The 23,788-nt window shown below is 43.8% G+C and overlaps 1 protein-coding gene across 3 annotated transcripts; it reads right to left on the bottom strand.

Moving 5' to 3' along the window:
- Positions 1–6,839: 6,839 nt before the first annotated feature.
- MSL3 (MSL complex subunit 3) lies at positions 6,840–23,192 on the bottom strand. Of its 3 annotated transcripts, XM_045996044.1 has the most exons (13): positions 23,036–23,192; positions 21,621–21,703; positions 21,131–21,226; positions 20,698–20,798; positions 19,840–19,925; positions 19,136–19,258; positions 18,174–18,334; positions 17,181–17,339; positions 15,238–15,500; positions 14,451–14,560; positions 10,500–10,599; positions 9,938–10,022; positions 6,840–7,644 (listed from the first exon to the last, which is right to left on the bottom strand). In XM_045996044.1, exons 1-13 carry the CDS (start codon positions 23,135–23,137, stop codon positions 7,545–7,547), a joined length of 1,569 nt encoding a protein of 522 aa, XP_045852000.1. In that variant the 5' UTR covers positions 23,138–23,192; the 3' UTR covers positions 6,840–7,544. The 3 variants fall into 3 exon arrangements, with proteins under 3 accessions (XP_045852000.1, XP_045852001.1, XP_045852002.1); XM_045996045.1 differs by lacking the exon at positions 21,131–21,226; XM_045996046.1 differs by lacking the exons at positions 6,840–7,644; positions 9,938–10,022; positions 10,500–10,599; positions 14,451–14,560 and adding an exon at positions 14,588–14,724.
- Between the last annotated feature and the right edge of the window lie 596 nt (positions 23,193–23,788).

Below are 23,788 nucleotides of genomic sequence, written 5' to 3'. Positions count from 1 at the left end.
AGGAATTTGAGAGGCAGGGTGGGGGCTTGTGGGGAGAAGGGAACGAAAAAAAATGAAACAAGACGGGACCCGGGGAGGGAGACAAACCTTAAGGGACTTTTAATCTCAGGAAACAAAGTGAGGGCTGGTGCAGGGGGGAGGGGAAGGACAGGGTGGCTGGGTGATGGACATTGGGGAGGGTATGTGCTATAGTGAGTGCTTTGAATTGTGTAAGACGGATGATTCACAGACCTGTACCCCTGGGGCAAATAATACATTATTTGTTAATAAAAAAATGTAAAAAAAAAAACCCAAACCAAAAACCAAAGGCTAGAAACAAATCTTACCAAATAACAATAGTTAATTTTACGATAAAAACATATTTTATATTCTCTTTGGTTTCTGCAAACTAAATTTCTTACAAAATAAAACCCACATAGTGTTAGCTACAAAATCCCAAGGATTTGTCACTGTCTCTATCCATTTTCTTCCTTGTTACCTGAACAGTGGCAGGAGCAGGTACATGTTCCCTCGGTTAGCTGATGGCTTTTTTTTTTTTCAATATTTTACTTATTTATTTGACAGAGAGGGAGAGGTCACAAGTAGGCAGAGAGGTAGGCAGAGAGAGAGGGAGAAACAGGCCCCCCACTGAGCAGAGAGCCCGATGCGGGGCTCGATCCCAGGACCGTGAGATCAGGACCTGAGCCGAAGGCAGAGGCTTAAACCACTGAGCCACCCAGGCGCCCCTAGCTGATGGCTTCTGAACAGACCAGAATTTCAGCAATTTCAGCTAAGGCAATGAAGTTTGAGCTGTTCCACGGAACACAATGCAAAACAGAAACACCACAAAGACATATTGTGATGTTAGCTGTTGCTGCATAACAAACCACCCCAAAACACAGCGGCTTAAAACAAAAAGCCTTCATTATTGATCAACAACATATGCGTCAACTGGGTGGTTCTAACCTAGGCCAAGTTTGGCAGATTTTGGTTCACTTGTCTATGCATCCGTAACGGGCTCGTAGGTAGGCTGGGGGTTGGCTGGTCTGAAATGGTTTCTTCCACATGTGGGGCAGTTGGCTGGTAGGTGATTGGGTGATGAGAATAACTAGGCAACATGTCTCTTATCACCCAGCAGGTTAGCCTGGGGTTGGTTCACATCTCAGCAAGCTTCCAAGGGAGAGAAGGGAAGTGAAGCACTTCTGCCCTATTTTCTTGGCTAAATCAAGTCCCAAAGCCAGACTAATGTGGGTTTCATACTAAGCAGAGCAGTTCCCTTGCTGCGATCTATTGAAAGTCAGCCCTCAGCACAAGAAAAATAAAAGCCAGACCAAAATCAAGGAGCAGAAAAATGGATCCTAACTCTCGAACAGAGAAACTAAAAATTCACATGTGAACTTGATGTAATGAGCACTGGGTGTTATATGCAACTGGTAAATCACTAAATTCTACTCCTGAAACCAGTAATACAGTATATGTTAACTAAATTGAATTTAAATTTAAAAAACTTCAAAAAAATACACGTTTGAAAGATCAGAGACAGGGACATGGGTATGTGTGTGTGTGTAAAGATTCAGAAACATTTTGCGTGTAAAAGATTTAGAAACATTTTTCAATCCATCTACCACATCATGGCTTCTTAGGGACCACCAAATTAACAAAGGGGTTCAATGCTATGATTGGTTAAACTTTATGTGCTACCGAATATAAACGCTAAGATGAATAATCATATATCAAAAGAAATTCTTACTAGGTTGCCCTCCATTTTTGGTTTTCAGACTTTTATGTACGACCCAAACACACTTAAATAGCCTTCCTCCTCTAACACTTATAGGTGTGTTTCTATACAGCTCACAAATCATCTCACCCCAAATCATTTTCTGGTTAATAATAAACAACTAATAGGTGCTGATGACCTGAAATTGTCTCCGAAGTCACCTTTACAACGGTGGAGACTGAGCAGTATATAGAATCAGCAGGCTGGTGTTATTTACCTTGTGCCAAAGCAGATCTCCAAAATGACTTACTAAATCATTCCACTGAAAGTTGTAAATCTGAGTGAGAAAAGGGCAAATCAATAGAAAAACACAATCGAACACTTTACTACCTACGATTTTTCACGACCTTCTGGAAGGATAAAGACTGATGTTGTAAAGAAATTCCAAAACATGAAAACTTGTAAACATGACCTGACTATGGTTTGCATTATTCTTAGTTGATGCGGTTTTTACAGTCACTAACTTCTTCTGTTTATTAACTTTTTTTTGCTTCTATACTTATTCCTTATGCCCTGCCATGCAGAATTTGAAAGTCAAGGAGGTTTGAAGATCTGTCAACTCTGTATTTGCTCACGAAGAAAATTGTATGAAGGCACAGCACTGTGTTTTCGGAACTTCAGGTGAAGTCTGAACCCAGTGGAAGTGGAGAAAAGGAAACTTGGCCTGCCTTGGCCAATGGTGCATTAAAGAAGCCATGTTAAAGGGCGCCTGGGTGGCTCCGTTGGCTAAGCGTCTGCCTTCAGCTCAGGTCATGATTCCGAGAGGGGTCCTGGGATGGAGCCCCATGTCTGGCTCCCTGCTCAGCAGGGAAGCTGCCACTCCACCCCACTTCTGCTCTCTTGCTATCTCTGTTGCTCTCTCGCAAATAAATAAATAAAATCTTAAAAAAGAAGCCACGTTGCAGTATCGGATCAAATAGTTTTTCAGGTCTCAAAAATGCGTTTTCATGGTGTGTATTTCTTGAGTTGTAGTTACATCCAATCCCTGGGTCTCCCTGTTTCAACTAAATTATAATTCACATAATGTAAAATTCACCTTTTAAGAGCATACAATTCAGTGGTTTTTAGTAAAATCATAGGGTGGCCGTGATCACTAATTCCAGAATATTCCACCAGCCCAAGGAGACCTTAGGCCTCTTAGCAGTCAGTTCCAATTCCCTCCTCTCCTCATCCTCTAATGGCCATTAACGTATTGTCTGTCCCTATGGTTTAGCTATAATGGACATTTCATAGAAGTGGAACCACGGACTATATGGCCTCTTGTATCTGGCTTCTCCTGGAGCCCTTTTGATGAGTTTAAGAACATATAAACCTGATGTCCTCATCTCTTGGGGTGCCCTTGCTCTTATCCCACCTGTAGAGGCCAATCTCAGCCTGGCAACCCATCTCCACAAAAGGTTAAAAGTACAAAACTATTTCCTCAAGCATTAAGTGAATGGTCGCCATTTTGGCAGGGTTACCTTATAGAACTGAAGGGGAAGAGGCTTAGTACATGTCACCCAGCAAAAGCACCCCAATCCTTTTCCATTTCTAAAGCAGACCTTTTGTTGTTTTTCTTTCTTTCCTCCTCAGCAATCTCTACTCTCCCCTGAGTGCTCAGCAGACTGTCCACCACCACGTCAACACTTGCTCATTCACCCTCTGATACTAACTGTAGTCCTTCGGCAACGTGTGTATAATCTTGAGAAGATGGTCTGGGCTAGGGTCCCAACAGATGCTCCGGTCAACGTGCCGAGAGAAGAGCTGACTAAGCACCTCACCTCAGGCCTAGTGGACACTCACAGGGGACGGATATTCTGCTCATCAATCAGAGGAAAAGCTAAGGCAAAGAAACGGTCATTTACAAATTCACTTTGAGCTTAGATGAATTCCACAGAATAGGGGGGGCAGAAAGTAGCATTCTTTTTACTGGACTAGGTAACAACAACACAACTCAATTAACTTAAATACGCACTGACAATCTGTCCCGGATGAGCATCGGGAAGAATCTGGCACAAGAATAAGACAAACAGAATTAGAACAAATAGTGTCTCTCCAATTGCATTGCTTAAAAGAAGATTTAATTGGTTTATTGAGGAGTCTTATCTCATTGTAAAGTAAACACGATTTCCCCAAATTACTGCTTTTAATTTTAATCTGTTGAGACTCCCTTCTCCAATGGATATCAAGTCCCTTCACATTATCTTGGCAGATTTTTCAACTAGCAAAAAGTTAATAATCGAACTTACCTAACCTGACATCCATACATCAATTAGCAGTACAACTATCCCTTCTCTCTTAGACAATGGAAAGCTTAATTTTGGAAAATGCTGCCATTTATGATTACATTATACTTTTTACAGTTAAGAAGCAGTTAAAATAACATAATTCCTTAATACAGAACTTAAGGAAGACTCAGTCTTAAGTGCATTCCCCACCAAGGATCATACCTTATTCATCCTTACCTTTCCAATGCCTAGCACAGTTTTTGCTGTGCGAAACCACAGTAGGTGGTTGTCAATACGTGTTCAGATAAACTTCCTGTTGACAAGCTAAATATTAAGGAGCAGAGGCCACTGAGTTATTAAAACAATGGAAAAACAGGGTAACTGCACTTCTTCAAATTACAGTTACTTGACAGACATTATTACAGAGTTAATAAAATCTAATGACGGATGTCAGCTTTTATAAATTGAGAGTTTAAAAAAGATTCTTTTACGTAGGCTCCACACCCAACATGGGGCTTGAACTCATGGCTCTTGAGATCAAGAGTCACAGGCTCTATTGACTGAGCCAGCCTGGCGCCTCAGTAAATTTTTCTTTTGCTTTTTTTGTGTACACTGTACTATGGAATGATTTATAAATCTACTTCTGTTCAGACAAGTATTTTTGTTGTTGTTGTTGTTGTTCTTGAATGTTCTTTTCAAAGTCCTAGTACAAGGACCTGCTATACAAGTTATTGAGATGTTATTTTCAATATACCTTTAAATTACTTAAAAGGGAAACATTAACATGATAAATATACTTCACTGCAAGGTTTGGCACTTTAGGAAAATAACAATTTAAAAATTGACAAGAGTGGGGCGCCTGGGTGGCTCAGTGGGTTAAAGCCTCTGCCTTCAGCTCAGGTCATGATCCCGGGGTCCTCAGCAGGGAGCCTGCTTCTCCCTCTCTCTCTGCCTACTTGTGATCTCTGTCTGTCAAATAAATAAATCTTTAAAAAAATTGACAAGAGGAAGATAGCATATAATTTTTAGGAGAATGGCCTAGACATTTAAATCATATTTTTAACTGATTTATTATTTGAAAATTTATTAATGATATATAATAAAGGGACACTTGAAGTTCTCTTAATCAACCTAAGCTGTAAATAATTAGCTTAAAGGAAGTTATGATTAGGAAATGCCTTAGGAAGAAAACTTTTCATTATTAGAAAATGAATGAAGGGGTGCCTGGGTGGCTCATCGTTAAGCATTTGCCTTTGGCTCAGGCCATAATCCCAGGGTCCTGGGATCGAGCCCCACGTTGGGCTCCCTGCTCTGTGGAAAACCCGCCTCTCCCTCTCCCACTCCCCCAGCTTGTGTTCCCTCTCTCACTGTCAAATAAATAAATAAAATCTTTTAAAAAAAGGAAATGAATGAATTGTGGCTGTCTCTAGAAGAACTCCTGGGGAAAAGGAACCCTGGCTGGGTCTACCCAGTGTACCTGGGATAGAGACAGCGGAAGCAAGGGGCTTTCCCTGTGTGCTCTTTTGTATCTTTTGGATCTTAAGTGACAAGAATGTATTATCTTTTAAGATACATTTAGATTTAAAGGAAGGGAATGAAAACAATCTATATGTAGAGACCTGGAGAGATACACAAGATCATGATTAAATGATAAACAGCTGATAAAAAAAGAAAATGAATTGTAAACTTAAGGTATGCAGCTGTATAAGCGTTCCCAGAGAGAGTCTGTATCCATTTCACTGGAGACTTTAAACAAGGAGATTCTCATAAGGGAAATTTTTTTCTTCTTTTCTTTTCCAGGCCATGAATAATTACTGATTAAACTTTCTCAGCAATTCAGAGCACACTGCTGGTGCACCAGATTTGATTAAAGAGGCACTGCATGAACCGAATGGAGATGCAACAGTACGAACTCAGTGCTATACCTGATGAGACACCAAAAACCTGAGTCTTACTTAGCTACTCACCATGCTAAGATGATGTCTACTCTGATTTACAGGCTCTCAATCTCACTGGTCAATACATGCAGAAGTCTCTTTGATGGAACCACTGAACCATTTTAGATTTAAAAAAATCCCCTGTGGCCTTTGTCACTCATGACCAATAGTCTTTGGAAGTGAAGGTCAACTGAACTGAGCTACAAAAGAAGGCAGGCGCTATAGTCAAGGCTTGTATGGTACCGGGATCCCTTTAATTGAGTTACAACTTTCCTAAAAATCTAGGCCATTTTCCTAAAAATTGTGTTTTCTTCCTCTTGTCAATTTTTAAACTGTTATTTCCCTAAATTGCTATACCTTGCAGTTAAGTATCACATTCATCATGTTAATGTTTGCCTTTTAAGCATCGAGGCAGAGAGGGGACACATGAGAGATTAACACGAGGATTAGAAGGGTGACTGCAGGGGCACCTCGGTGGCTCAGTCGTTGGGCAGCTGCCTTTGGCTCGGGTCATCATCCCGGGGTCCTGGGATCAGCCCTGCAATGGGCTCCCTGCTTAGCGGGAGGCCTGCTTCTCCCCTCTCACTCCCCCTGCTTCTGTTCCCTCTCTCGCTGTCTCTGTCAAATAAATAAATAAAATCTTTAAAAAAAAGGGTGACTGCAGAGACCATCAGCTGGTAATGGTGTACAAGGATAAATGAGTTGGCCCCAGACCACCTCAGAGAGCAGCAGCAAGATAGCAAAACTGCACTGACTCCCAGTAGCCACCTTATGGTCAAGCCACCAAGTGGGGCAAAATCAAAGAGGGATAGAAAACACAAGGCCTTAGCAAAAAAGGCACAAAAGTATAACAAAATAAAACAAAAAGTTATGAGTAAAGAGATTACCTCACTGTTCCTTTGCCACAAAGAAAGAGGACAAGGCCAGAGTGAGAACTGGTTCTTTGCAACAAGATGGGCAACACTTTATTTAGATCACCAAAAATAAGGTTTTACAGAAAGGGAACCATAACATTACACAATAAAGTATAGCTGTAAAATCTCAAACAAGAGAGGCAACACTTTATTTAGATTACCAAAAATAAGATTTTGGAGAAAAGGAGCTGTAACAAGCAAATGTGTGACTGCAAATTTTCTTTTGCCATCGGTATCAATTCCCAAAATATTTTGGTACTACTTTGTGATTTCCAAGCAAAACTAAAATTTGTTGGACAGAGTTTTTGAGCCTCATCACAAGAATGAAAACAGTTTGGAAAACAATTTGGCTTAATGCTAACAAATAACTAAAAAATGTGGTTATCGCTAACGAATTAACTCCAACAGCTACTGAAATAGCCTGACCTATACATACTCTCATTAACGCTTCACAGTGACCACAGCTGTTCTTTTTCTCCTGTCACAGATGACATGAACGGTGGCAAGGGTCTCACGCTGGAGGCTGGTCAGGCACCTAGGAAGTAATCCTTAACAGAAATAACTATAGTATGTAAGCAACTCAAACAAATGGGCCCACCTCTGCCAGAGCCCCTAGGGGTGGGTGTCACGCCAGCTCTATAAAGAAGGTCCACCATCTCCCTAGATCTTCACTGGGAACCTAGAGCACAAAGCTTGACAGAGAAGCTGTTCTTCTAGAACCATCAAAACTTTAATAAATTGCCCTGGGGTTCTTGGTGCTATAGTGTGCCTCACAGGCAGCAACATAGGCAGACTCTGGAAAGAAGTCATCATGGTATTCTGCCAAAAACCTGGGAAAAGAAGAAAATGGCCCTGATGATCTTTAACAGTGAGGACTGAATACCAGCAAGCAAAATTTTAACTTGTGACCATCCTAACATTTCAGACGTTTTTGGTATTCTGAAGGAAGAAAATGAATAAAATCTTGATTTCTATATACTCTTCACTTTCATGGCATATATCTGGCTCCTGTATCAATTATTTCATTAGGATCCTTTCACTATCAAGTGTACAAAGAGAAATAGAACCGAAACTCCACTAGGTGGCAGGCTTCATTATACAAACATTCAAAAAAAAAAAAAAGGGCTCTGACGACTACTGCATTTTCCTGTTATAAAAACAAACTATACTGGGGCGCCTTGGTGGCTCGGTCGTTAAGTGTCTGTCTTTGGCTCGGGTCACGATCCCCGGCTCCCACATCAGGCTCCCTGCTAGGGCGGAAAGCCTACTTCTCCCTCTCCCTCTGCCTGCCATACCCGCTGCTTGTGCACACTTTCTGTCAAATAAAGTCTTAAAAAAAATAAAAACAAACTATAAAAAACTATAAACTCAGGGCGCCTGGGTGGCTCAGTCAGTTAAGCATCTGCCTTCGGCTCAGGTCATGATCCCAGGGTCCTGGGATGCAGTCCTGCATCAGCTCCCTACTCAGCGGGGAGCCTCCTTCTCCTGCCCTTCCCCCTGCCCGTGCTCACTCTCTCAAATAAATAAAATCTTTAAAAAAAAGCGCTATAAATTCAACAAATGTCACTTGAGAAATTTCCAATACTTCCTACAGGCTAAGCTAAACCGAAATTGAGCAGCATGAACAGTAAAGGGTATCTGGGTACTAACTTGCCATCCTAAGGTGTTACAGTTTCAGCGTACAGTAGCAAACTTCATAAACAAGGCTGACTTAGTGTCTGACCATGGACGTTAAAATGAGGCCAGTTATTCAAAAGTTCACATTCTGCAGACGCTATATTGTGTCTGAAGAGTCAAAGATTTCATCACACGGACTTAAACATTCTCACATGAGCCATATTAACCACAAAGCTAATTAGTTTCATGCTTCTTTCTCCAGCCTCTTTCCACCTGTCCAAATTTCTAAAAATGTAAGGATAAACCTAGTATCTTCTTTAGTAAAAACCGAGTCAAAATTCACGAGATAGCTAACTCTTCTTTGGACTGTGCCATTTTTAAGGTGATCATTGAGTCCACCGAGCATTCTGGATACGTTTTCAAAACCAATTAGTATATTTGTAAATCTTTCTACATTAATTCTTAAAACAATTAATTTCTATTTCGTTTTGGGCATGACAAAATCAGCAGGCTTTCCTATGCTAACTTGCAGCTATTCTTCATGTTTTATTGGCACTATTTGATTTTGGCCTACACAATCTCTATGCCAAATAGAATTGTGTGTTTGAGGGGGAGGCTGGAAGGGAAGAGTATATTTTTCATAATTGTTTCTAATAACGTGTAATAAACTCTAATTTCACTCACACTGTACTCAAAATGTCTACATAAAAATACCCTTTAAAAACTCCAAAAACCTACTTCTCTGGCTGTAATACTTTCCACACCGATAAATCCCACTTGTTTAGCTCTTGCAGGTTGGAGCCTGACTACAAAGAGAAGGTACCCCCTTACAGAGAAGAAAGAAGATCAGATAGATATACGGGCTGGGTAAGGTGGTATGGTGAGTAGTCTTGAATGTGAAGCAGAGGAACTGGTCAGTAGACATCTGGGTGGGAGAGAGCTGGGCCACAGACACAAGTGAGTCTGGGCCCACAGCGTGGTACAAGGAGTAGGGCGCAGAGCCTCAGAGCAAATGATCCTAAGATACAATGACTGGCTCTGTCAGATGTAGGGAACCATACCTTTCTCTAAGTTTACAAACTGTCAGCATGTATCGGTCATTTATCTTAATTCTAAACACAAAATCCAACCTGTAAATGCTAATATTTAAGTTAGTTTATGTATATGCAACAAAGAAAAGCCTAATACTTAGGGTACTTCTAAATGAAAAATGTAAAACCAAATTACCAATCTCAATCACTTCTACTATAAAAAATTAATTTTCTATTCAGTTACCCAAATGCATTCTTCTAGTGACACAAAAAATTTTACCTTTATACAATAAATTACAGAAGAAGAAAATAGCCAAAAATGATGTCACGATTACAGTTAGAATCAATCATTCTTAGCTACTACTGCTACTGTTTAAAATACCACAAAGCTAGCTTCCACATCTACTATGGAGAAGTTCAGAAAAGTCATATATAAAGTAGCAGAGATAAGTTTTTACAAACAAATTTAAAATACCTAAGAAAGAGATCAAAGTGCTTCAGTAAAGCCTTCAGATTCTTCTCAGAAAAGGACATCTTTCCAAGGATTTCTGGAAGTTTCACTGCATTAAAAATAAAACCAAAACCATATACAATTGGCAGACTCTGGCAATGAGCAGGACACACTGAGGGTCCTTGCTTATCCTATTCAAACTGAAATTAACATCTACATTATGAAACAAAACCAAAAACCCTCACTGAACACAGTACAGTGGTACACATGGTACAAACACAATTTTTATGAAATTTAAGATTGATTCAGTGCCTTTAAAAAAATTTTTTTTTTCAATGATTTTTCTTAGACCCTTAAAATTACCACGAGATGTACATAAACTAACAAGGGTGTTAAAACCAAAGTGGAAGGGTGCCTGGCTGGCTCAGCTGGAAAAGCGTGTGACTTCTGACCTCAGGGTCATAAATTTGAGCCTCACACTGGGTGTAGAGATTACTGAAAAAAAAAATAGGTTAAAAAAAACCCCAAAATGGAAGGGAGTAGGGGGCGGGGGAGGAAGAAGAAAGCAGGGAGCAGGATTTCTTACCAAACAATCGTAGCAAGTGTTGTGCCCCATAAATGTAAGACGGTGGAGGGGGCTGGTCGCCTGGAGGGTAGCTGTCAGGTACAAGTTTCCAGGAGAGGACCTGAGAAAAGATACAGTGACAGATTGTTCAATGCATGCTTAACACTGTCACCAAGAGCTCTCAAAATTTAGAATCCCAGCAGAAATAACTTGCTTTGAGGTTCTCATCTCGAACTGAGTGTCAAATTCTCACTCCCAAGCTTCATGGTCTCCTAGCAACTTGGGAGTTGCTTCACAGCTGGACCCAGAAAATGGCAGTAACAACAAACCACTGTGGAATTCTGAACGCCACTCCTCTAACTTTCCCATGAAGCTCTTTTAGGACATGATCTCAGCATACAGGAGTATAATGCATTATGCTGAAAAGGGTCAAACTACAAAATAACGAAATTCAACATGACACTTAGAAAAAATACATAATATGATGTGCATAATTATTATGTAGATACACAGAAGACCTACCAGGAAGTATATACCAAAAAGTTAAATGTCCATTTCTTATTGGTAAAATTATGATTTAGGAAGTTTGGGAGGATAAGGTATGCATCTTCCATATTGATTATATATCAGCGTATATCTAATAGTTCCCTACAACTTTTTCAAAACATTCTTGCCTCTTGTATCACATGAGGCTCCACCTTCCTTGGCAACACGGAGATACCTCTCATCACCTTAAGAAGTTAAAACAATAAATTGCACATAGAGGAAAATATAGAAAATATGCAGCTCTACGTCAAAATAATAGAAAGCTTATAAAACTGAAGTGTGGGGCGCCTGGGTGGCTCAGTCGTTAAGCGTCTGCCTTCAGCTCAGCTCATGATCCCGGGGTCCTGGGATTGAGCCCAGCGTCAGGTCCCTGGCTCTGCGGAAAGCCTGCTTCTCCCTCTCCCACTCCTCCTGCTTGTGTTCCCTCTCTGTGTCTCTCTGTCAAATTAATAAAATCTTAGAAAAAATAAAGTGTGTGTGTAGGGGGAGAGGAGACCTAAAATAAGATTAAGGCAATATTTGATTTCCCAATTCTCGATAGCTATAACCTATAAATTAGCTGTAATTGTTTTGGTCATTTTTGTGCCTTTTCCCTTATTGGAAATCATGCCATATTAGAGAATGTAGTAGCAAAAACTAATAACCCAAAGATGTTTTGAGTAATACTACCACTGTTTTAAGATTCCCTAATTTCCTGGGGCGCCTGGGTGGCTCAGTGGGTTGGGCCGCTGCCTTCGGCTCAGGTCATGATCTCAGGGTCCTGGGATCGAGTCCCGCGTCAGGCTCTCCGCTCAGCAGCGAGCCTGCTTCCCTCTCTCTCTCTGCCTGCCTCTCTGTCTACTTGTGATCTCTCTCTGTCAAATAAATAAATAAAATCTTAAAAAAAAAAAGATTCCCTAATTTCCTGATATATTTGATTCACTCTGGAAACTAATCCGAACCACTGGATCAAGTGAAAGCAGACTTCAACCCTGGTAACCAATTTCTTTTCCTTTTTCCTGAATTTCAGAGCTGTGGGTGGACTTTGGGCTTTTGTTAGAGTCAAGAGCTGTATTTAGAAGCTCTCTGATGAGTCTCCACAGAGATATTTCAGCACATTATAGGACTATTTTCCCGAGTTGCTGCTTTGCCTTTTGGGATCTGTCAAGTTTAATCTGGAAATATAGGGCCAAAGAAATCCTCTGTAAGACAAGGCAGAAGGATGCCAAAACCACCCCAGAAAGGCTGATGTACTAAATTGAGTACAAGTGTACACAATGAAACTGTAGAAGTGAGTCTCACCATGGTTCTGCATGGCTCCACACTAGAAGTCTGGGCTTCAGCCCTGGCCTCAACCGCCCCATCCATCTGGGGTGTAGACCACTGAAGGGAGAGATTTGGTTTCGGCATCTTTATTCCATGCCCAGCACCTCAGCCTGTGGTGCACACCACGGAAGCTTGGCGACTGTTTTGACAGCGATACTTGAAGCTAACGTAGGGGAAACTGCAATCATCGGAACCATGAGACACGTGTGTGCAAATGCCAGTTATCTGGCTACTCAGCAGGCCAGCCTACCTCACTCATTCCACTCTGCATTTCCATACAGTGTATCACCTTCTATTTACCAAAGATAAACTTCATGGGGAAAAACAGGTTTCCAGCAGAGCGATTCTCACCGGGGTATACAGACAACCACCTGTGAATCGTAAATGTGTACATCCAGACTCTACCCCGATGCACTAGGTCAGTGACAGTCTCAGGTGACCTGGATGCAGAGCTTCTACTAAAACACACTGAGACAGAGGCACCCAGGAAGGTGGCAGCTTCTTAAGACGTCATGAGTCACTGCTGAGAGCCTGTCTTACTAGAACTCCTGCTCTACTGAAGCTTGCAGCTGTCCTTCTAACCACTAGATGGTGGGCTCTCGCTGCCAGCCTGAGTGAATGGCCTTCTTGAATATTCATGAGCCTCTTAAAAGAAAAAGGGCTCCCCTTAGTAACACCTGCAGGGCCTTGTCTGAAAAACAGGATGTAAGGGACTGCTATAACAGGAATTTCCTAACTTTCCCTCAGTGTCACTGTAAAACAAATTAAGTTTTCCAGCTTTTCTATTGGGGGTCAACCAATTAAGGCCTTCTGCCAAATCCAGCCTACCTCCCTTGCTAAAAATGACTGTTGTATTTTTAAATGGTTAATAAAATCACATGAATAAATATTTCATGACGTGAAAGCCTATGAAAGTCAATTACTAGTGTGCATGAATACATTTTGGGGGGCACAGAGCCACACTCATTCACTTATGAGTAACTCTCACACTACAGCAGAGTTAGATAATCTCCAAAGAGACTATACGGGACACAACCCTGAAAATATTTGCAATCTGACTCTTTACAGAAAGTCTGCCAACCCTCATCTTTAAATGTTCTCTCTCCTAGTAAAGCCATCTCCCCTATGCACAGAAACAGGGAAATCCTACCTCCTAGGTGAGATTCACAGAGTGTCCCAGTAGACCAAGACATCTCTTACACCCCTGGTATACTCACTACCTACACATCAGTTAACTAGCCTTAAAAACAGAATTTTTAAGATTTTTAAAAAGATTTTATTTATTTGACAGAGAGACACAGTGAGAGAGGGAACACAAGCAGGGGGAGTGGGAGAGGGAGAAGCATGAGAGAGGGAGAAGCAGGCTCCCTGCTGAGCCGGGAGCCCGATGCGGGGCTCGATCCCAGGACCCTGGGATCATGACCTGAGCCAAAGCAGACGCTTAACCACTGAGCCACCCAGGCGCCCCAAAAACTGATTTTTTAAATGAAAAGTTTCCCCACTTGTAAAATGGAAACCTGGTGGCAAGGCTGTTCTAGAGAATGTGCGGCGATTTGGGTCAAGTGGCTAGCACGATGCTAACATATAGCACACCCTCAAAGGGATGGATACTGGGACAACTATTAACAATGAATTCTGTATTTTTAAATAGCTGGAAAAACCCAAAAGAAGAACCGTATTCCATAACACGAAAAGTATGACATTCAAATTTCAGTGTCCATAAATCAAGTCTTATTGGAACCCAGCATGCCCATTCGTTTACAGGGTGCTTTTGGAATTGGGGAGTCTTGAAGGAGACTGTGTGGTCCACAAGGCCTAAAATATTTACTCTCTGGATCTCTACAGAATAAGCGTGCCAACACCTGATCCATAAAATGAAAATACTCATATATTTCAATACTTGTGCTTACTTAAAAGATGACCATAAGCACAGGGCTGGAATCCTAGGATTTTCTCATTTTAGAAACCCAAACCAGTATTAAACGTCATCGTATGAAGCACTGTGTTGCTATCCTCAGCAAGGGCAACACAGTGTTTCTAAGGAAACCTGATTTCCGCCCACAGGATTTAAGCCCCAGAGAAAGGACTCACTGGGGACGACCAGCAACAGTAATGCTTTACCTCGTTTATTTCATTAGTTCTTCTGCCTTCAAAGCCAGCAAACACGGCACTCCCTTCCTTGCTGGGGGTCAGAGGAACCGGTGAGGATGATCTGCTATGCACAGGTGTCTCTTCAGAAGGAAAAAATGTTAATTACTCGCTTGTCAATCATAGAGCAACTGAAGAGTAGTAACTTTGCTCCTGTTTTAACAGTCATCCGGCAGTCGAAAACAGTAGAGAAGTTCTTAATCTTTAACAGCAAGACTTTCCCATCGTAAAGGACAGTACCTGGATTCTTGGGGGGAAAAACAGGAAACAAGTGTTGACAGAGGCCACGACACGCTGAACTTTGAAAACATCATATGCTAACGGACAGAAGCCGCACACAGGTCACTTACTGTGTAATTGCGCTCACAGGAATTGATGCCTAGAAGAGGCAAATCCATAGAGCCGGGAAGTAACTAGTGGCTGCCTAGCAGGATAGATCAGGGCTGGGAGGAGGGAGCGCGGAGCTACTGCTTCCGGCCGCACGAGCCGGCTAAACCAGCAGGCCGAGCGTCCAACTGCAGAGCCCAGGGTGTGGGACTCCTCTCTCCAGGCCATAGGGAAAATGCCTCGTGAGTCTGGGTCGGAGCCAGACTCCGAGTGGATTTCCCACAGCTGAGTGGGTGAATCTGGGTGTGACTGTGCACTCGCCCCCATTCTTCTCCCAGCCTCCCCTGTCGGCTGGGCTCCCGTCAGGAGAGCAGAGACTGGCACACGCCAAGCCCAAAGTGAACGGCTTTCCTACACCTGAAAGTGGACCTACTCTTCTCCAGGTGCAGGAACAGCTTTGGCATGCTGGAGGGGGTGTCCTGCTGCCGGCGCTTGGGCTGAGGCGAGGCGCTGCTCTCAGACAGCCTGTCGCAGTTGGCAGAGTGGCGCGTGGACCGCCTCAGAGACTGCAAGGCTTCCGGTTCAGCTTTGCGCCTTTTGGGGGTGGCTGGCTCCCCCGTGGTGGGCTGACTCTCCGTGGACTGCGGTGTGGATGGATTCAACAAAGGCGGGCTCGGAGAGAGCTCCTCTTGGTTCCTACCGAAGAAGACGAGAGAGCATCACACACACCTGGTCCCCAGAATCTCTGCAAAACCTGCCGTTCTTAAAGGTCCTCCTTCAGGCAGAGAAGAAAACACTCTGGACTCCACTCTAGGAGACTTAAAACTTTTACTTTCAAATGTGGCAAAACAAGTGTTTTCTTAAAGAGTAACCATACATACTCGATCATTTAATTCCTCTTTAAGGCATTAAAGGCTGTGATGCCCCTTCTGTACTTGTCTTTTAGCGATGGTTCTCAATGGGGAGTCACTGTGCCCTGCCCGGGACAGCAGCGCCATCTGGAGACAGGGCTGCTTCGCTAGTCACAACTGGCAAAACACTCCTGGCATCTAGTGCATAGAGGCCAGGACGGCTGCCCAACAACCTACAGTGCAGAGGACGCCCCACCACAAAGAATGATCTCACTCAAAACAGCAACAGGGCTGAGGCTGAGAAACCCAGGTCAAGAGAACAGGATTACTATGGTAGCTCCACGTGTGGGTAACACAGAGGTCTGTGCAATCACTGTGTCCTACATCTGAAAGTAAAATAACATTGTGTCAACTATACTTCAGTAAAAGCTTTTTTTTTTTTTTTAAATAAAGAGAGTAAGAATACCATGGTATCTCACCACAGTGTAACTACTCACAAGACCAGAACGGAAAAGCCACAAGCATCCACCAAGCTTTGTGGAACACACAGTCCACCCCGGACACTGGCAACCTTGAGACTTGGAGTAGGGCATGGGAACATCAACACAGGTCCCCAGTGAGTTGCACATGCCTCTCACATAGGGTTAAACCAATGGGAGAGGCAGGCAGGCAGGCTAAGAGATGATCATGAGGCAGAGAGAGAACCAGGAGCAAGGAGCCATGAAGGGAAGGGGGAAGGGGGTGGTGGGGAAAGGTGGCCAAGGCAGAGCATGGCTTGTGACAAGTGGGAAGTTGTTAGTACCCTCCCTTGGGGAGCAGAGTTAGCAGAGGCAGTTGGTAGACAACAGCAGGGTGTTAAGTAGGCAGGAACAGATGAAGAAGTGGAAATCATGAGAACAGGCCATTCTCACCGAGAGCCACAGGAAGACGGGGAAGCAGCTTATACAGGTGAGGGTACAGACTTCAGGTTGGGGATTTCCACCGCTCCTCCCCCAACCAAACAATAGGGATTTGGGCATGCTTGGTGACTGAGGGAAGAAAGTAGTGATGCAGCAGAGCAGGAAAGGAACTAACCTTTAGTTGAAGGCAAAAGGTGGCCAGCCCTTTGTGAACTTTCTCATTTAATAACTACCCAAGGAGGCAGCCGTTCTGTCCATTGCACAGAGGCAAAAGAGCGAGCCTCAGAAGGCATCTCCTCAAGCCACGCAATCAGTTAAGTGAAGGAGCTAAATTCAAACCCACTTCTGCCTCTCTCAGTCTGCGCCTTCTTCACCCCATTTGTCTTTGGAAAGACAGGTTAGCTGCACAAAATCAAACCAAGTTCTCGCACTGGAACCTTCACTTGGTTCAATCTTTTAGAGCCATCTGAAAGTGAATGATGACTTAGCTTACCCAGGGAAAAACTCTACTTTTCAATCTCCTCCTCCAAATCTGTTGGCCCCATAGCGTTAGGTGGATATCTTCAAAGACAGAGTCAACTTGGTTGCTGACATCTGACAGTCAAACTTCAGACTATCTAACTTACCTGTTAGTGTTTGTGGCACTTTCCTTAATCGGAAGGAAAAACTTGGATGAAGTCACCTTTTTATACTGAACTTGTTCATACGGATAGAGTAAAAGCAGGGGCAGCGTGTAATCAAATGTTATTCTTACTCCATCCACCATCTCCTTACAAAGGTCAACGCTAGGAGAATAAGAAGAGATTAGAGGTGCATTAAATACTTTCCAAAATATCATAATAAAGTTGCATGTTTTTAATCAGGCAGAGTTTTAAACTTAAACACCATATATTACACTTACACGTTTAAAAAATACAGTGAGTTTGTAGATGTTAACAAAAAATTAAATGAAAATGTTGATCTATAATATAAAGTGAAAAAAAGTACGTCAGTAATTTTAACTTACTGTGCTGAACACAAATGTATACCTTCCATACAACACAAGGAGTCCGAGTAGCCCGCGTTGCAGAACACAAACGACTGGACCCCAATTACTGGGAGCTGAAGGGGGCGGACCTAATGAACCAGTCCTAATACTTACTTCAAATCCAACAACCTGCCTGTCTGCCTCTAATCCAGCGGGGTAACATGCACAAGGCAGGCGATGAAAACAATTATTCCGGCTAAATAAAAACCTATTTGTAAACAAGCTTTGGTAAAATTTTATTTGCCTATTCTGGTGCTTCTCAAGGACAAAGAGTTCTCTCCCAATATCACATCATTGAAAAAAAAAAAAAAACTGGTCTTGGTGTTGAGGCAGTGCAAACTCAGTATATCCAGACCAGGTATCTAAATAGTTACTGGCTGAAAAAATAAACAGTTACTGAACATTTTGTAAAAGGAACAATATTTTGGTGTTAAATTTCCTTCTTAATGAATTATTAAGTTAATCGAGTGATATATTAAATGAATTCCAAGTTACAGAAATAGAGTGTCACCTGTTCTAAATGGAAGTCACTTCCCTAATACACACAGAGAGAGCCACTGAGAAATCAATCCCCACCTCCCTCACTACTCACTTCTTTTCTGCAGGGATATAATGCACATTCATATTGGCATGTGCCATAGCATGATGGTGACGAGGCCTCTCATTGGCTGAAAAGGCTGCGTTGATAGCAAAATGTTTCACGTAGGATTCCAAAATAGTTATGATGTTGGTCTGGCATGGAAGTTTCACTAACTGTTAATAAAAATACAGACATGTGATGCATGCATCTCACTGGATAAACCACATACATATGCCAAGAAACAGTGCTCTTGTCTATACACATTCTTTAACTCAAAAATAAAGCCAATTCTGTTTGAAAATGTTTTAAATAAATGTGCTTTGAAGGTCTATGATTGCTTCTACTAATCGTATCCCCATGAAGACTACAGCATAAATTTTAAAAATAAATGTGACCCGTGATTCACATCTTAATGATCAATTGCAGCTACCTGGGAAGATTATGTCCACTGTCTGCCTCTGTGGCAGATCAATTCTGTCTTAACCTCCTCTTAAAATATTTGAGAGTGCATCCGTGCACGTGCGTAAGGTGGGAGGGGCAGGAAAGAACGAAGGGAGAGGGAATGAGAAAATCTCAAGCAGACTCCCCACTGAGTGCAGAACCCACTGTGGGTCTTGACCTCAGGACCCCGAGATCAAGACCTGACTGAAACCCAAGAGTCGGACGCTTAACTGACTGAGCCACCCAGGTGCCCCATGTCTTAACCTCCTGCATGAAGCCCAGACATGAGGAGTTTGACAAAGCTCCCTAGAGGATTCTAATGGACAGCCAACACTGGGAAAGACTGTGCATGCTTTAATTCAATCAGCAGCAGAAGAGTAGTGTCAGAGAACTTTAAAACCTAACTCACTATAAAACTTAAAATAAGAATTTCACTCTTACAAGGTTCTTAATTGTTTGAGTCTGTGACTGTAAAATACGGTAGAAAGAAAATTCTATGACGAATCCATGTTTTATGTATTCTTCCTGCATACCCGTTTCCTCCTGTTGATATAGTAACAATCATCCTCAAGCTTCTTTTTCAGAACTTCAGGGATTTCTATAGTTATTGTTCTTTCTTCCATTTCCCTTTTTGTGTGCAGCTCTGGTTCTTCCTTCTGCAATACCACAATTTCATTTTTAACTAGTCGTCACAGTAACAGAGTCTATATCCAAAGGAAGACTAACACAGAGAGCCCACTATGAAACAAACCCCATTAATCCTCAACATTCATACCAGAATGCCACATGTCCTAGAGAAACATACATTAAAGGCCAAAAGTTAATGTGTTTTAGGGCACTAACCATGTTGCCAATGCTAATTTTCTTTTCCCCCTTTTAAGTTTGCCAGTGAGATTTATGGTAACTCTGAAGGCAGGCAGAAGATGCCAAACTCTGATACACAACATTTAAAAACTAATCACGACTATAAAAACAAAGTTCATGGCCACAATGGAAAGAAAGAATTAACTATGATTCGTGAAAACATTTTACAGGTAAAAACAGCTACCAAGAGGTTCATACAGTGACTATAAATATAAATAAGGGTTATTTTCCCTTAAAGTTCAAGTACAGCTTTACAGTATCTGGTTAAAACAATGCATTTTTACAAAATGATCTGCAACTGAAGAATTTTATCACATATTTTTACCACTAAATATATGCCAAAAACAGCATTTTTACAATAGAAACTTTATACCGCTTCTGGCTTGTCTTCAGTATCACTTCCTTCACTTATTTCTTCATCCTTTTCTTCACCACTGTCAGCAGAGGAACTGCTTATTGCTAGAAAAACAAAAATTATCAGGCATAATGGCACCATATACCTCCCTAACCTTTACAATTATAACTCTTTTTTAAAAAGATTTTATTTATTTATTTGACAGAGAGAGACACAGTGAGAGAGGGAGCACAAGCAGGGGGAGTGGGAGAGGGAGAAGCAGGCTTCTCGCCTAGCAGGGAGCCCGATGTTGGGCTCGATCCCAGGACTCTGGGATCATGACCTGAGCCAAAAGCAGATGCTTAACGACTGAGCCACCCAGGCGCCCCTACAATTATAGTTCTTTAAGGTGAAGCATGTGTCCTACTATTGGCAATAATTAACTGTAGTCCTGCACATATTTTAAATGCTGAACATAATACTGTACCTTTCAGAATAGAAATTTATTTTGAGAAATATAACACCAATTTCAATAAGGGCAAAACCCACCCAAGTTAATGATCTGAAAGTGTTTAGTCACCTAGGATTCCATGGTTCTCTGTTGCATTCATGACTGGGGACAAGGCTCAGGAAGTGCCAAGAAGAAAACATGAGGGTTTAGTACAAATAAAGCCCCTGGCTGAAAAGGCAGCAGTCATGAGCAAGACTGATGCAGTATTATGGACTAACTGACCACTACTTTAATTGTTAAGAACAAAAGGGGCACATGTTATACGTGGTGAGCTTAAAATGTTTCCTTGCCTGTAACTGCAACGACTCCTACCCCTCGACCCTGCAAGTATAAAAGGACTAGGTAAAAGTTCTTTTAGCCAGAGAAAATGAAGTCAAACCACTCACAGTTTTCATCATTTTCATCTTTTTCTTCAACAGGGAGGCTTTTTAAGACAGAGTCAACACCGGGCAACCTGCAGCGCTTCTTCTTTCTTCCTGTGCTTCTCCTGAAAGAAAATAAACAAAACTGAAATAAAGTTTGATGCTGACTGATACGGGTATCGAAGTACAGACAAGATATAACAACAACGATTCTTAAGAACCTAAAAATCATTAAATCCCAGAACATAAATGTTAATCTCCACTTCAGATTATACAGTAACCTCTGTGAAAACACAGAATTTAGAATATAAGAGCAATTCTTCACGAACACACTTTAAATACATAAAGTTATTAATAAGCCATGGTTGTCACATTTTTACTTTAATATTTTAAAGGTTCTAAACACAAAGAGAAAACACACTGAATAACAATTATGTCACGATTTTTGTGTTCTTACAGGCGAGCTACAGCTTTTCTTGCCAATTTACGCTGTAATCTCCGATTTTCATCGGTGTCACGAAGGACATGATCTTCAGCTGCCCATCTATCCCAGCTAATCAAACAAAAAAAGGAAAATCATGTAAAATTCAGTATTTTAGGTTGATATGAAACAAATGCTAAAAGCGCCTCACAGAAGCAGAAGTGTCCCAGAAATACTTATGTTTCAGAAAACTATTTGAACATTTTAAAATCAAAAAAAGATGCAAATAAATTGAAAAAGAAACTCATGCAGACACAGAAAGAACTAGGGTTTCTAGAATTACCCACAGAGAATCCAAATATAATTGACTTAAATGTATCATTCTTGAGAATACGCAACGTTTGATAAAAAAGCAGAAACAGGAAGTGAAGCTTTTCTACAAGTGTTTCTAAAACTTAAATAAGTTTGCAATGTTCTTGGCTGCAAAGATGATCAATTTTCAATCCCGTTTAACAAGTACACTCACCTTCTGTTCCAACCATTAAAATGGATCAGATATTCTGGGATCTTTCTGCCTTTTTCGTCTTTCCCAACAATAACATCGACAATCTGAAACCAGGAAATATTGTCCGCAAATGACAGAAGATAGAGAATACTGAAAGCTAGATCAGGAAAACTAGATCACAGATCTCTTTTTAAAAGAAAAGAAAGCGTTCTCTCCTTTTTTAGACTGAAAGCTGGGTTGAAACATTTTTCCTTTCAATTCCATTTTTTCCCCCTGAGTGGATGCCTCAAAATAGGAAACATCCCTCCAACCAGCCCGCGATTGGTCTCAGATATTGAGACCGGGTTCAGCTTCTTCAAGCCCATTGGCCGACCGATTTGTCACTAACGAGAGAGTCCAGGCCAGACAAGAGCGCCGAGGCCCTAAGATCTCTGGGAGTTGTAGTATCCCCAGCTCAGCCGCGTCCAGAGTCGGGACTTTTGGCAAATTATGCCATCCCTCCTAGGTGTCCCTAGAGGGAACAACTGGGGCAAATAATGGGTCGTGTCACCCCTACGGAGGCTCAAGGCGGGGCGGGAGGTGGGATAGCAAGCAGCCGGAGGCTTCGGGGGCGGAGCCTGAAAACACAACTCACAAAAGCTAGAAGCCTCGGGAAGTCCCCTTAAGGCCAGAGTCGCCCTGAAGCACCTGGGACCCGAAGCCAGCCCCCAAACCCGGACTGCGGTGCCCACTCCCACTCGTCATCCAAGGCCCAGGAGCTGCAGTTGTGGCTCAGTGCCCCCCTCCCCCGCCCCGAAACTTAGATGGATAGGCACAGGGCGCGACTCGGGGACTGAAAACCTAAATGCTACAAGACCCCGAGGGACGAAAGCACCGGATCAACACTGCCCTCGGGTGGGGAGTCGCGGCCTACGGGAGGGACGGGCCCAGACACGATTGGTGCTCCAGAGCAATGACGTCGTGAATCGACGGCCAGTGCTATGGCGCTACGGTTTAAGACCTGGCTCGGTCAGTCAGGGCGTCGCACGGCAGCCCAGGCAACGATGGGCCGCGCAGAATGGTGAAAGATTTAACAAGAAGCTGAAGGCCGCCGGCAAGCGACTTCCTCGACGGGTAGCCCTCGCTGGCGTCGCGTGCGCAAACCAGCGTCGCGGCCCCAACCTCGCGACACTGCACGCGCGAGGTTTCCGATGGCGCGTGCGCAGCCCAGCGCCGGGCGGAAACGGAAGCAACCGGGCCCCGACTCCCCAGCGCCGCGCCCCGAGAGCGCCCCCTGCTGCACGCACGGCGCCTCGCAAGCCGAGGAGCCGCCGGCATGGAGCGCCGGGCCCCGCCACTTCCCCTGCTCCGCGCCGCCGTCCGCACCCGCATCCGCATCCGCCACCCGTCCCGGGGTCCCCGGCCCGCGCCTCCTCCCTGTCCCTCCGCGGCGGCACCTTGGCATCGTACAGCACTCGCGCCTTGGTGGGGTCAGGCTCGAAGCACAGCACTTTCTCCCCTGAGTGGAATTTAAATTTCATGCCCTCGCTTGCGCTCATTTGCTCATCGTGGCGGAGGGCGAGGCTCCGGGGCAGGCGGAGCGCGCGCGGTGGGGGAGGGGGGGTGGGGGCGGGGAGGTGGCGCGCAGTGGCGGGGGTGGGGGGAGGGAGCGGGGAATGGCGGAGGCTGCGGCCGCTCCGCCCTCAGTCCCGCCTCGGCCCGCCCCGCCCCGCGCGGTGGCCAGACCTGGGAGCCGCGGGGCGGGCGCGCTCCCGCTGGGGCGCGTCTCCGCGAGTCCTGCTGGGCTCCCCAAAGACAGGCGGGGAATAGTGCCCGTGGCCGCGGTCTTCCGGCAGGACGGCCCCTCCCGCGCTCGTGGGGATGGTGGCCGGCGCGGGCTGGGAGGCACCCTGGAGAGGGTCTGTCTGGGGGTGGGCAGTGGCGGCGGGGAGGCCAGCCGCCGGCCGCCCTCCAGCAACCACCGGCCGCGCCGCGTGGGCCATCTTAGCAGAGTTGCGCGCCGCCGAAGGTGGCTCCGCGAGGAGGACGTCCGGCTGAAGTCGGGTCTAGGTGGGCGAAGGGTGGTGGGGGAGTGAAGAAAGCCCTGGGGCATACCTGGGCTGGGACGAGCAGGTGACAGGCCTGGAGCCATCGAGCAGGTGACAGGCCTGGAGCCATCCAGTGACGGCGGGTGAGCCTTGGGAGTGAGG

Source organism: Meles meles, chromosome X, assembly GCF_922984935.1.
Source record: "Meles meles chromosome X, mMelMel3.1 paternal haplotype, whole genome shotgun sequence".
NCBI lineage: Eukaryota > Metazoa > Chordata > Mammalia > Carnivora > Mustelidae > Meles > Meles meles.
This window is presented reverse-complemented; position numbering and strand designations above follow the sequence as displayed.

Excerpts from the sequence above, each read along its gene's own strand:
- MSL3 (XM_045996044.1), bottom strand. The coding sequence starts at position 23,137 with ATGAGCGCAAGCGAGGGCATGAAATTTAAATTCCACTCAGGGGAGAAA. Across the intron at positions 17,340-18,173 it reads TATATCCCTGCAGAAAAGAA|CGTTGACCTTTGTAAGGAGA; the intron begins GTGAGTAGTGAG and ends TTATTCTCCTAG. Across the intron at positions 10,023-10,499 it reads ACACTTGCTACGATTGTTTG|TGAAACTTCCAGAAATCCTT; the intron begins GTAAGAAATCCT and ends TTTTTAATGCAG.